The following is a 15013-nucleotide window of genomic DNA, read 5'->3' on the forward strand; positions in this document are numbered from 1 at the left end:
TTTAAAAAACATTAAACATAATCATATTAAAATACGAGTGTAGTAGTTGCTTTATGAATGTGTAGATGTTCGTTATACGAATGGTCTTATTTCCATAGTATGAAGGAACTACTGCTTCAGATGGGTGGAACAATTTCCCCCTTCCTCTGTCACAGGCAGGGATTTCTTGCAGGAACTCCCTAGAGTTCCTCCCTACTCCATAGAACTTGCCTGATCATGAGTTTCTTTAGCAAAACAAAACAAATGAAAAACACTTACCAGTACTAATTATCTTTACTAGTTATTCTTCCTCCTCAGAGCAGTCTCATGTTTTTAGGCACTGTACATAATGCAACAAAAGGAGAAGATATGGAGCTATTTATTAGTAATAGCCACCACTGAAGGACTTCTCCATTTCCTCCCTACAGGTCTGAACAGGTTCTCTAGCAAACTTGTTGTAGTAGTTTTACTATGACAGTGATGGTAAAGATATGCTTTAACAAGATTTGTAAGGAAAATTATATATTTGCCGGGGAAAAAAAAGCATGCTTTCAGGTAGACAAATGCAAACCCACTCAGACTACAGGAGAGACTTTTTTGTCTGCAGTTACGGAGACTCTTAAATGACTGATTTCTTTCTCAGAGAACAAAAAGATCAAGAGTTAGGTGCTTGAATCATATTCCATTTGCATGATATCTGTATCATAATGTCCCCTCAAAATGACAGAGAAATGATCTCACATATCAATTTATAGATAGTCAGGTAGAAAGTTTGTAATCCTTTCCATTAGCTTAACATTGTTAACCAAAGGTTTCCTGCAGGGAAATTAAAAATTACAAACAAACAAAAAGGAAGGAATGTGAGACAGGTTAGTAATTTAGCACCCAAAGAATCATTGAACTAGCAGTGTGGCTGTATGTGCAGCAAACTGAAAGGTAGCATGGAGTAACCAAATTCACACCTGGGACCCTTTTGGCCCCTCAAAATTCTGTACACTGAACACTCTTCGCAGCTGAAATGGAAGAAAAAAACCTCTCATCTAAAATCATGAGTATTACGAAAACTACTTAAACTACGGCTCTCTACATTTAAAAAAAATATCTTTTAGTAAGGTCTTTGGAAAGAGTCATCTGTGACATCTAGTACTTTTAAAGGAAAAGGGAGCTAACCTACGGTGTAAGCACCTGCAAGGTAACAAAATCGAAACTTTAATTTAAAGGAACCTGGCTGTAGGTATCTACTGCACGTGTGGGGAAAGTGAAAAAGATGAGAACTATGAATCATCGAGGGCAAAAGAAAGGCTAATATTATTCAAAAAGTACCTGTGACCAAATGTTCACATATTAAGTTAAAATAGTGGCAAAAATTAAAGATAAAAGGAGAATAGAGCTGCAAGACTTTCCTACAAAGTGTGGCCAAATTGGGCAAGAAACTAAGTTTCATATCCACTTTTGCAACCCAGTGGCCAGCTCTACTTCCACATGCAATTTATGAAGCTATGAGTTTTGATTCTCAATCTCATTGTGTTTAGAAAGAAAAACATTTTCTTTCCCTGAAATATTGTGAATAATAACCAGCATCTGCAAGATAAATTCTAAGTAGGTTACACAGAGGTGGTAAAGCACACTAATAACATGTTGACATTTGAAATATAAACAGTGCAATTATATTGCTACAACTACAACCAGAGAAGGCTTTGGAGGCCAGTGTAGCAAGGTAGGCAGCTAACTTTAATCACAAGAAAAGAGACACTGCATTGAATGGAGCTAATCCTGTGCTTACAAACCTTGCTGAATCATAGCCTTTTTGAACGTGTGCTGTCATACAGGCCACCAGCTGTCGAAACACAGCCGTAGGAGGCTCTTTAAATAAAGTTTTAAGTCCCTGAATGAAAGTAATTTAACCATTAAGTGAAGTTTGTAGCATAAATAGAAATACTAGTTGAAAGTATTCACTACCTTCTGCAAAATACTTTATGTCCTTTTTAACATCCCAGCAATGAATACTTTCTTAGTTTTTATGAAAAAAAAAAAAAAGTTTCAGGAAGATTGGAAGATTACATATGGATCTTCTCAGATAGAATGAAGTTAAGGTATTCTCTTGAAAATGATTATCACAATTAGCCTGTACCTTTTACTAAAAATAACCTCAATTTGCAATTGTTTGGCTAAAAAACAAAGTTACATTTTTATATACACTAAGTTTTTTTTTCAATGTGTGAATATTTATTTTTCAAAATGTTATCTTAAACAAAATTTCCTGTTACTGTTCAGAGGTTTGTTGGCTTATTCATCTTTTGACCATACAGCAACTAAATTTACAGCCTGCCAGAACATTTACAATTCACAATTTAAGGAATCTTTAAAATACTCAATTTGAGGCATGGCTCATGATAACTTTTGTATAATGTACAAAACATAATACAAAAGGAAATTAAGTATAATAAAGCAAAACAGAAGTGCAAAACTTTCATTCCAAAGAGTACACAAATTAAATTTGAAAGTTTGGAGCAAAAGTGACATCATCCTCCTTGCTTGGTGATTCTTTTCACAGCCTGACAGGAAGTAGAGATGACCTAGCATTTTTCTGAATTAGTCATAACCCTTCATATCAACAAGCTAAAAGATATATATCTTCTGAGTATCGTGACTATAAACAAGACTGTAAGGAACCCTAAAAATTCAGGGGAGATGTCCATAAATTTATAATTCTTATATGTAATTTATATATTTATATTTACTTTTTGTATACACACACATAATTATTTCTTATTTTTATTGAGCCCACTCCACACAGAAACTAGTAGGCCTTATATTCCCATGCTTTCACATTTAATGAAAAGGAGATGCAAAATGCCACCTGTGTAACTCAGTTTACACATTAGCTTTACAGATATCCTGCCTATTGGAGCACAGGGTAGGAGCTGTGACAATGTAAAACAAGGCCATGGAAAAAATTAGGATTTCCTTCCCAGTTTCGACACAAACGCTACTCGGTGACTTGGCTCACGCACCAACTTTCCTTGTCTTTCAGCATAATCGTCAACGGTTTCTTGGCCACTGTGGAAAGAGCTACACTGGGTACTGGACGCCTGCTCCACCAGGTGCCTTCTCAGCTGAGCTCGGCGCAGCTCAGCGCACCCGCCGGCCACCCCCGCTCACCCAGATATTCCGCAGGCAGGAGCTGGGAACGCGGAGGGGCTGTGGCCGCTGGAATACCCACACCTACTCGAAAACAGGGAGCAAAACAACGCCTGAGAAACCCTTCGAGATGCGCGGGTGAGGGATGCTCGCTAAGCCTGGAGCAGCCGAGTCGCTCCCACACGCGCTCCCACGCGTGGGGCACGACCGACTCTTCCCAGAGCTGTCAATGTGAAAACAGGAGGGCCAGGAAGCCGCTTTGCAAGGGCCCCATCCATCATTTCCAACTTTCCGTGGGGAGCGGACGGAGCCTTCCCACCTCCCGCCACGGCTCCCCCCGCCCGAGCACCGCCGCGCTCCGCCTCTTCGGCGGGACGCGGAAGGACGAGCAAAGGCCACTGCCGTTACCAGACGCCCCCCAGGGCTGTGCCCGCAGCGAGGCGGGGGCGGGGGGGGGTAGTATTGCGAGCTCCGCGCTCCCTCCGTGCGGCGGGGCCGCGCCCACTCCCCATCTTCCCCGCCCCGCCAGCCCTCTGCGGGACCGTGCCGCAGCGGCAGGAAGGCAAACCCCGCCCCTCCGCCCCGCGTGTGGCGCGGCGCGGCTCGGAACGGCACAGCTTGGCCCGGGCGGGCTCACCCTCGCCATTGTCTGCCTGCGCGGCGGTCTCTGCGGCCAGTGGCGGCTGGCCGCGATGCTGGAGGGCTCCGCGCTCCCTCAGAGGCGGCAGCGGGAACGGGCTTGGGCCCCGCGGAGCAGCCAGCCCGCCTGCTGAGGACTGAAACTTTGCGTCCCTGCCGCTCCCTCTCCTCCCCCTTCCCCTCGCCGGCCCGGCTCGCCCTTCTCCATGCGCTGAGCGGCCGCGGGGCGCCCACCCGGCCCCATGGACGCCTTCAGCGCCGCCAAAGCCAAAATGGGGGCGAAGAGCGGCGGCGAGGCGGCGGCGGCGGCGGGGCTGGCCGCGTCTCAGCCCGCCGCGCCGGCCCCCAGCCCCGCCGGCTCCGGCTCGCCTGCCGCGCCCGAGCCCGCCGCCTACAAGCTGGAGGACCTGGAGACCCTGGCCACCGTGGGTGAGTGCGGGAAGGGAGGAGGCGGCGGGACCGGGGAGGAACAAAGGAGCTGCCCAGGTGCCTGCCTGCGACCGTGCCCGGAGATACTCCCAACGGCTGGCTGCCTCCTTCCTGGGCGCCGTCATCTTTTTGGGGCGGCCCCCCTGCTCTTTTCTTTCCCCCGCGGAGCCGCGGTCGCTGGGCATTGTGGGCCCGTTCTGAGGCGGTGCGGTTGAACCGGCGGCCGTTTAACGGCTGGCAGGTGCCGTTGGGGGCCCCCCCCCTTCCCCTCCCCCCCGTTTCCTTCGCCACACACACACATACACACAGAACCGCGTCTCTGGGGAGGGGGCCGCCGGCCGGGGTGAAGGCTGCTGGGCGCCACAGGGCTGGCTGCCTGCGGTGGCTGGGCGGCGCTCGGGGAGAGGCTCCGTACAGCCTGCGTGTAGTTTGGGAGCGGACGGGGGGCGTTGTCTGTCCCCGGCAAGGTTGTGCGGGGGCACCGACGAGGTCCGTCGTCCCCGTCCCCCCTCCTGCTTTGCTGCTGTCACCGTCTCTGCCTGCGAGATGGTGGGTTTTGGTCAGCGGCTGAACGAGCCTGTAACCGGGTTTGGCCTCTCTGTGAGATGGGGATGGTCACTGCTGAAGCCTAAAGACCTTCTGGGGTAAAACCTGATTGATCTGATTTAACTTCATTTACCTACATCGTGATAAAAAATTCATCATTTAAATGTAGTTGTCGGGCCAGTGAAGAGATCAAACAGGTCAACTGACTACGCCTAAGCATATTTCAAAACCCTCACACGCCATTGCGCTGAATATTGATGCAAAGATGCTTTGCGTGTCTAGAATTTTGGGAGAAGGCAAGGTTGCATCTCGTATCTACCACACTTACTGAAAACTGTCAGTGGCGTTGCGGAGTAAATGCATGTGTTTAATAAATTGCCGCTTCAGGCATCAGTGATGATGTTTATTGTATTCGTATCCACTGTGTCTGTACATTGTATTTGAACTAATGTATGGATAGTTACATATGTTTTGGCACCTGATTTAAAGGCTTGTATGTTCAGCTATATGGAAATGTTATTCTGTTTTCCTTTACGGGACTGTGAAATAATTTTGGATAGATTTATTCCAGTAAGTGCTGTAAATCTTAATTTCCCCATAGCTCTCTTCAGCCAAGAAGGTGCCATTTAAACCCTTCCTTAGTGAAGTTGGTGCTTTTAATAGGTCTTTAAAAATGAAGTTGTAAAGGACTGAGAATGTTGTGGTGGGTGAAGACCACGTTATCTTCTCTTGAAGAGCACTGTTTTTTGAGATAATTTTTCCAATTCGAAATGTGAACAGGCATTTTATGGGTAAATTAATTGAGATTATTAAGAGACTGCTTGAAAGGTTTGTGATGCTGTTTTGTTTTGGTTTGTTTTTTTTTCACCAGAAGTGGTTGATCTTGTTTGTTACATCATGAGTAGTTGATAATTGCTACTGGATACAATTGTCATCACAGATGATTATGACTTTAAGTGAAGCATAGGCTGCAGAAAAATAGTAATTTTTAAAGAAGGCGTAATAGTAATGGAAATGTTTCTGAGGCTGATGAAGAAATGCGGAAATAATGCTGGTGTCAATTGTAAACAGCCTATCTTTTTAGGATTTTCTTTAAGGTGCTCCTGAAAGGTTAAGGAAGAGGAAAGCTGTGATTCCACAGGTATAAAAAGAAACTTTAAAAAAAGTGAGACTACTTGATAGGAAGACACAGAGAAGGGAATAAAATGTAAAACGGGCAGATAGCCACCTATCAGGGCACTGACAGAATACTTAAAAAATGGTCTCCCGTCTTTGTCCTTCCCAGCTTGACTTTTTTTTCTTTTTTCTTTTTTCTTTTCTCAGCTAGCTCTATCTGAGAAGATGACCATTCTTTGCATCTCTTATGAACTGTGGCATTGGTTGTTCTCTAGGGAGAAGGAAGAGAAAATGCAAAACTGGAAGGGTGTAAAAATTGTGCACAGATAAATACGTAAGGCCTTACCTTATCAAAGAAACTGAGCTGGCTTATTGTAAGTTGGTTTTAAAATTAGTTTATGACATGTGCGCCTCAGTAGAAAGCTGTGAGGAGAGAAGGGATCTGGCTCCTGACCAGGAAGCAATGCAGGAGCCTTGAAGTGATACTGAAACTGAACACTTTTATACCTGCCTCTTGAGTGACAGTTTGTGAAAGATGCAGTGCACTGCTCGTGTGTCTGTAGTCCATCTGAGATCTGAGCTGGTAACTCTGCATGAGGTTAGGCGGCTCTGTACGCACATACTAACATGCTACATTGCATTCCTGAGTTAAATGGGCTGCAAGTTAAATCAGTGCAGAATACTACAAAGTGCTACGTAGATGTGTAGTTTAGCTTGAAAAGCTCATTTTTGCTTGGCTTAAACCTTTTAAAGTTAAGTTAGTTATGCTTATATCATGTAAGTTTATGCTTATATCACATGTACTGAAAGAGTATATCTGTAGTTTCTTTTTTAGCAGTGGTTTAAGTCAATGTTACCCTATCTTCTGTTTTGATCTCCCTGCACAAATAGATGAGATGAATGTATTGTCATCAGTTTCACTACAGCAATTTAGAGTCATCTGTAGTTTGGTTGCTGTGATAAGAGTAGCCATTTTCTTCCTGCTGGTATTGTGGAAAGCTGAGAGATGTTTGGAGATGTTTGTGGAGGGGAGGAGGATACTCAGAAATTACAGGATGGAAAGTTCTGATGTCTTCTCTACTAGAATTGTTGTTGCTTATAGACATACCCAGCCTTAGAAACGGTATGGCCTTGAAAACTATCAGCTTGAGAAAGTGGCGAAATAGGGAGGTGAGCTCCATGCTCTTACAGCTGTTTATGAGTAATATTTAAGGTAACAAAATGATGTTGCTGTCTGTGAGATTGTGGTCATCTCCGACTTTAGGTGGCTTCTCTTGAATGATGGAGTAAAGTTCATGTAAAAATAGAAAAAAAAAAAAAGTAAGCAGTACCTGCTTCGAACATAATAGCTACTGTTTAAATATCTTTCATAGTCTAAGAGGATTAAAATCTCTCTGTTAACTTGAACACTGTAATGCAGGCTGGATCGGATATGTTATCTGTGATTTCTGTTGGGCGTCATGCTTTGTTTAGCGAAGAACTTACTGTGAGGGAAGAAAGAGCAAAAGAGTAGAACAGTTTAGTGTAGTGATTGGGAGGACATTTTATCTCCCACAAACATCCCAGGACTCAACTTGTGTTTTAGTGTTTGTAGGCCCTTTGGTAAAAGGGATTGGGAGCAGAGACTAGAGCACAAGTACGCTTCTGAGGGAAGTGTGCTAATATTTAGTCGATAAAGTGAAGTTATGGGTTTGGGGAGAGCACAGGAGTGGGGTGCATACTGGTTTCTGACACTTAAGAGAGGTTGAACAGGAAGAGTATTTCTTTGAGACTGCTTCCTGAGTGGTTGAAGATGTGGCTTTGAACCTTTTGAGGTGTATGTTTGATTGTTGGTTTTTTTTGGGTTTTTGTTTTTTTTTTTAATGAATCGCCTTATATGAAAGGTTAGTGCTTTTGCTCTGGAGCTATTGAAGATGCCTGGTTGTCCACTTCTCATTTTTAGTTAATTTTCATTTCAAGGCAGATTGAAATACAAGCGTTTGCTTAGCACACTCGGAACCTGCTGTTCGGACCAGGCTGAAATATTCTGTGAATCTCAGTTGAGTTTATGTACTCAGCTGTGCCAAGACTGAGGCAGTTCTGTGCTGCACAGAAGCAAAAATATATATGCCGTGACCACTATGCTCATTGAAACTGAGCTGCTGGAACTTCATGACCCACCCATGCTTATCTGAACCCATTTCAAACTTTTTGTAGGTCTGATCAGTGGAAGAGAGAGGCTATGAACACTGGTGACATAGTTTCTGAATAATCCTTGTTTTTGATGAGCGTTGAACAAGACCAACCTTCCTATCTATTCCAGTACCAGAGGGGCTGTGGTTGGACACCTGGCATACGTCCTGAAATGGCGATATTAAATTTTTAATTATGCTATAATGAAGAAGTAATTCAGATAAACAAGAATAATAAATATTAGAAAACTAGAGTATGTTTCTTCACTTTTGGCTAGGTGAAACTGGGAAGATAAATGTTATGTTTCTCAATGAAAAGTATGGTAATAGGGAAGGGAGAGGAAGAGAACTCTAGGAGGAGGAAGATGACAAACTTATTCTTACTCTCTCACCTGTGTGATCTGTTTCCTGCCCATTTTTCAAAGTGCAATGAATTCCATAGCAAGCTTTGTAAATGTAAATTGAGTTTTGTAAATCTATTCAATTGATTGAAATATTTTACTAATAGTACTTTCATGCGAAGACTCTTTTAAACAGCTGTTCCCATGAAATGCTTTACACTAAACAAATGCAGAATAAAAGATTGGGCAAACCAGTATTTTAATTTTCATGAGCATGGGAAAATTTTTAAAAGTACATGGGAAAAGTGAGGCACAACATATTTTTAAATACTTAATTTCACCGTGTTCACGCAGAAAATATGCTAGCCAAATACATCCCCATCCCTGGAAACATTCAAGGCCAGGTTGGCAGGGCTCTGAGCAACCTGATCTGGTTGGAGATGTCCCTGCTCCTTGCAGGGGGGTTGAACTAGATGACCTTTAAAGATCCCTTCCAACCCAAACCATTCTATGATTCTCTATTTCAAATGGCATTATATCAGCAGGATGATAGGTATAGAACTGTAGGCTAATGCTGTAAGAAGGAATCTACTCCTGTATAGGACATTACAGTGCTATTTTCCTTGTGTATATTCTAAGTAAAAAATTCTGCACCAGAATAGGTAAGTTCTTTACTAGCGAAGAACGCTGGTGGCTCTTTTTTTTTGAAATTATTTTTTATTTTTATTTTCTTTTTTTTCAAAGGGGCTCAAATTAGTTCTATTTCTTACCAAGTGTTATTTTTGGTTTCCCTACTGAGGTCCTCACCTGTTTAAAACTATAAAATTCTAAGGGATGTGTGAGCATGAGCATTTTTTTCCTGTTTGTCACCTTTTCTTGATACTTAAATGATGAATAATGATCCGTGATTTTACTTGGCAATGGCCTTAAGTACCACAAGTTTTCAAAGAAAACATGGTCTGGATGTTGTGTCTGTAATGGTGACCTGAATTCAGCATTACATTTGTACATCTTTGAGACTTTAGTCATAAAGCTAAATGACTTGGATTTTGTTTTCACTCTCTGCCTGTGGAATGTCTTTCTTGCTTCATTTTTCCATCCCACAAGATCATACTTGTCCAAAAATAAATCCTTAGTATTGTTATAGCTGATGTTCTAGAGAGAAAATGACCAGGTGTGACTCAGCTTTCTTCTCTTGCTTTTCCTGTTACCCACTGCTGAGGTGAATTTCAGTAGCATAATGTTTATTGTTGGAGTAGGCAGCAACAGGTCCTTTCCCATAAGGTTCTTGTTCTCATTAGGCTGGAAAAAATGGATTGAAACAAACATTCTCTTTTATCTTTCAGAAAGGTAAGAAAAGTGAAAGTATATGGAAGAAGTCTGAGCATGTGAAAACTGAAAGTTCACATTTCTGCTTTTCTGTCTGCAGTGTTTAAAATCAGTATTGAGGTAAACGGCTAGTGTTTGCCTGTCACCTGTCTCTTTTGCCTTAGTCTTATTTAGATATCTAACTGATTGCGGAAAGAAATCCGAAATTCTTTCTCTGATGTTGTGAACTTGATGCTGTGTTACAGAATGAGCTTTGACATTCGAACATACTTCCTGAAGATAAATAATTTAAGTCCTATAAATAGCCCAGAGATGCCCACAAGTGCCTATTGCAATGCAAATGATCAAATAATCTGGAACCCAACTACTGCTGATATTTCAGAAATAAGAAGCATGCAAAACTCCTCTCCCACAAAATCAAAAGCATCTAACACCGCACCTTCCCCCTGCCAAGTTTATGCTTAAATAAAACTAATGTTTCAAGTAAAAATACTGTTGAAAATTTCCTCCATCAGAAGTGTTGTGTGTCAGCCCAAACTGGAAAAGATAGAAGAGAAAGAGAGACTTGACTTTTTTTTTTTTTTCTTCTTTCCACTTCTTCAAAGGGAGGAAATACGAACTTGAAACACTGGTAGTTGACAGTGTGTAGGCTCTTAGGGCTTGACTCACCTTTTCTGTGTTTGGGTTTCTGAGTTTGCATGTCTGGACTATTTGTAGTGGACAGGGAGAGCAGACTTTTGGAGGTGGATGTCTTGATATTTTTGGCTTTTACATCATAAAACTTCAGAGAAACAAATCCCAAGCTGAAGTGCATTTGATTCTGTTTTGGTCCACTTCAAGGGTGATATGCAATTTGTAAATATTAGAAGAAAGAAAAGGGTAGTGGAGTTTATGTACTACTTCCATTTGTTGTCAGAGGCATAGACATGTATACAGCAACAAAGAGTGAATTTTTGTGAGGTAAAAGATGAGAACTTTGTGTTTATCTTGCAAGGGCTTGTCTGGGCGTAAGCTGTTCTTAACCAAATTAGTTTACATTAAACAATACAATTCCCTTACTGTTGATACTTACCAGTATAAAATGTCTTCAGCATTAGCTTGTACTACTCAGAGTAGTTTAACACTATGTCTTTACTTGAGAAAGCATCCTTCTATTCCTACACAGCTTTAGGGGTTTTTTTGGATTTTGTTTTTTTTTTTTTTTTTTTTAGCAGCTTCAGGGATGTTGGGGAGTAAAATTTTGTGGAGTACCTAGTGTGATGTTGTGGGATATTCAGGTGATAGGGAGAAACAATTCTCAAAATTAAACTATTTCTGTTTTCTCACTGGAAGACTCAAGTGAATGAACAAATATGTCCTTTTAAAAAAAAAAAAAGAGAGGGGAAGGTACGTTATACAACAGTCTTTTTAACCACTGCACTTCACATTAGAGCTGTGGTTCATTTTTTATTTGAAATACTTATTGCTTTATCATTATTATTATTTTTTAATACTGAAAGTAGGTCAGAGATTTTTCCTTAGTAGCCTCTTCTTTGCTATGGAGGCTGTAAATGTAGAGTGCTAGGGAAATTCACTTGGGAGACAGGTGAGTAAATTGTGAAAGTAGTTAACAAAACACATTGTATTTGGAAAGTAAGTGGAATCTTATGGAATGAGAAAATATTCAACAGTTATGTCCGTCTCTTTATTAGATTCCTGTGTAGTCTTGCTTTGTTAATTTTAATAAAGAGATGCTCAAATTTTTGTCCTTAGTATTGTTTACCACTTTATTTTGGGTAAATAATATATTTGAAGTATATTGAAATAATTTTAGTTGTGATGGTGAGACTGTAAGTTGGAAAATTAAGCTTACCTTTCTTGAGGGGTTTCAGAAGATGGTGTTTGAAAAGATATTACCTCTGAAGCAATTAGTGATGTTTATCACATCATTGCAAACTTGCTCTTCAAATGTGTGAGCACTCAAATTTTATTTTGATGAATTCTGAGAGTTGCCCTATCCTGTCTTAAATTGTGGTGATCTGTGGCATTTGTTCATGGAATCTTTCCACTTGGTTGCCCTCTTTCTTCACTCCTATCCCGGCTTGGAGCAGTTGGTAGCTGGTCTGTTAAGTGATTGACACTAACTTTTGTGTAAATGTTTTGTCAGTTTTCTCTAGGGAATCAATTCATCTTCTTCAATATGCTTCACCTTGGACAAATTGCTAGTGTGTGTGATTTATTTATTTGTAATTGAAATACATTAAAATTAATGAAGGAAGCATCGTTTCCATGTGACTAAACTTCACAGTATAACATATCTCTGTATAATACCAGTGATGGTGGAAAGTTAGATTTGTCTGTTGGGTTGATCTGGTCAGTGGAACCATTCCTGAAGTCTTACTTTGACCATCAACTCTTTTAGTCTACTGAGGGAGCAGAGAAGTCCAGCTCAATTTAACTTACGTTACAGGTGAGCAAATCTGAACTGTACCCCACAGGCAATTTGAATTCTTTGTGAAGTATCTAGATTTCTAGTCTTGTGACTTTTTATTTCTTGGGGAGCATTTGTTCAATACCAAGTAAAAGTAGATTGGTTATATGGTTTTATTTGGTCTGCAATATATTTCGTAGCCCTTACACTAAGAGGTTATGATATCTAAACCAGACTAATTTTTGTGTAAAATCTTCTTTGCTCCTGTTTCTTCTCTGGATATTCAGTTTGAATATCACCTACAGCTTTCTCTACTGGATTATAAATTTTGTGAGTGTATGTATATGCATATATATTTAAATTTGTATAAACTCATAAGTTCCACAGCTTGATGTCGAAAGAGTGGGATTATGGAAGCGCTTTCTGCTCGTTCTCAGCATATATAGGACTTCTTAATTGGCTATCTATTGCACTTAGTTCTTCGTGCAAACTATTCATACAGTATCTACAGCATGTAGCATTTTTTTTTTAGAAAAAAACAAACTAGGATGTTTTTTACTTCCTTAAAGGATTGATTCTGATCTAATTTTTCATGAAAGGTCACATCTGGTATTTGTTAATTTGATTCTACCATGCAATTTGCAAGAATTCAGGTATACTGATGTATATTTTGTGTTTATTGGAGTACTTGGGAAAGGCAACTCAATGTAGAAGAGCTATATAATATAAACTATTATTAGCAGTTGTAACTTGTGACTTAAAGGTGCATTTCTTTTTCTTGTGTACACTTGACATGGTCACTTTTTCCAGTAAGACAATGTAATCTCTTACATTGTCTAATACAAGAAGAAAGCATGTGGACCTGTCAAGGTTTGGTTGTTTTGGTGTTGTGGTGTGTTTTTTTTTTTTTTTTTTTTTTTATACATGATTCCTACATAGGAGATAATGATTTGTTACCAAAATTATATAAAGTAAGCATTTAGAGTGCCCACTATGAAGTATTTGAGTTTTGGTATGATTCTTCATTAAAACGTAGCTTCTGACACAGCATTCATGGCATTCGCTTCAGTGTTGTTCTGTTTGTATTGGGGAATATGCAGACTCTGAGCAATCTGAAATGTTTACAGTAATGACACTGCCATTATTGTTGAAGTGCAAGGAGCTCTCTGGATTAAAGCAAAATGTCTAGTTAGTATTGCTTTTTGTGCCTCTCTGGTAGTGCTCCAGTCAGAAAATTAAATGCTCCAATATTGTTTAGGTAGATGTTAAGAGAGCTGTCCCTCCGTAGACTCTTCAGAAACAGGCTAAACTGGGTGTAAGATTTTTACTTTGCTGATCTACTAATTAGAATGCACTGTAATAGCTATGTGGATGGTGAATATAAAAACCAAGGGTCTGGCAGCTGACTGTGTTTATGTAAAACTTCCGGGTGCTGTAATAGCAGACTTCTCTAGCCACCTGCCCCAAAACTGATGACAGACTTCTAGCCTCAGACCTCATCCTCCCAGCATGGTATTGGCTTCTTGCAGCTCCTTGGGCGTAGGAGGTGATAGCCTGTAGAGTTTTAATTTGCATGGTCTGCCAAAAATAACTTCAGAGTATGCACTGTAAAATTTTAGTTTGTTTTCAGGAAGATTAGTGGGTAACTCTTTGTCTGTCCCTGGAGAACGAACAATGAGGACAGCTGCTGGTCAGTCTGTTTCTAAACTGGGATTCTTGTCCCCTCTTTCGTCAAAATGTTCCAGATTGTGTGTCAGTATGCTGAATTCGTGTTCTGAGGCCACTAAACTGTCAGTGACTTCTGTGACTTTCAAAGGTCTGTGAAGACTTCTGCAGTATGTCTTTATTTAACCCACCCAGTACACTACAGTCAGAAGTGGTAGATACAGAAGTTATACTGATTCAACAGTGTTATTCTTCCTCCTTTTTTAGTGACCGACATAGTTCAATCTACTTAAAGTAAATCCACGTTAGCAACCGTATATGTAGAAATTATTCATTAATAATTTTGAAAGAGGCATCATTTGGGATATAATAAATTTTAAAATATTTTTTAAAGTTTTCTAGTATTGCAACTTATTTCAAATTATTCTGTTTAAAAGCTTTCTGCATAACTTCTAGTAATTTCACAGTGAGTTGCAGTGATTCCTTGTATCTTGTATGGAGAATTTTCCTTCATTAAAGTTCATTTTGTTCCTTCCCCCCCCACCCCCCCCAGAAAAGGCAGCTGGGAAGAAGCTGTGAGAAAGACAATGTGTCCTACAAGACAGAACCATTAGAAGGAAAACAAAGTAACTGAGAAGAGATTTGGAAAGACTCTGAAAACAAGAACTAACACCAAAGTTAATGCAAAATATTTTAAAAGACATGGAGATACATTTCTTCTAGGGGAAAAAAAAAAAGGGTTTTTTTTTAAGTCAATTTTTAAAATTTCAGTTGTATACATTTCCTCATCAGTTGAAAAGTAGAAACAAATTGGGGAACATCCATTCCTGATGCTGTAAAGCCTATGAAAGCTATCCTTTTACATATCTAATAAAATAAACTATATCCTTTGTTTTAACAGTCTAAGTGAAGACAGTTTCTAGAATTATCTCAGCTCTTTTTACTTGCAGCACTTGACTTTACTGTAAGCTGAAAGATTTGTTTTGGTGATAATTTTTTTTTTTTTTTTTTTGCTGCCTTTGTTGTTAGGTAGACCTAAATTTTTCAATACTCCTACTGTACTGTCAGATGTAGGTTAGGCACAGTACAGCTTTATTGGCTTGATGTGGGATAATTCTGGGAAAATAATGCTCTAGAATCTGTGATATGACGATTTGAGTGGATCATGTGCATTTTGTGAAATAACAGTATTTGACATCTGAAATCTGAAGAGTATTTTGGAGTTGTGCCCTTCCCTCCCCAACCCC

At 40.3% G+C, this 15013-nt stretch overlaps 1 protein-coding gene across 1 annotated transcript in view; it reads left to right on the top strand.

Moving 5' to 3' along the window:
* The first annotated feature begins 4001 nt into the window (after positions 1-4001).
* Positions 4002-15013, top strand: part of PRKX (protein kinase cAMP-dependent X-linked catalytic subunit) — a 56878-nt gene continuing 45866 nt past the window's right edge. The window contains exon 1 of the mRNA XM_086740515.1: positions 4002-4188. Coding sequence (XP_086596641.1) covers positions 4002-4188 — 187 coding nt within the window. The remainder of the gene's footprint in view (positions 4189-15013) is intronic.

Source organism: Chlamydotis macqueenii, chromosome 1 (assembly GCF_036417535.1).
Source record: "Chlamydotis macqueenii isolate bChlMac1 chromosome 1, bChlMac1.mat, whole genome shotgun sequence".
Classification (NCBI taxonomy): Eukaryota; Metazoa; Chordata; class Aves; order Otidiformes; family Otididae; genus Chlamydotis; species Chlamydotis macqueenii.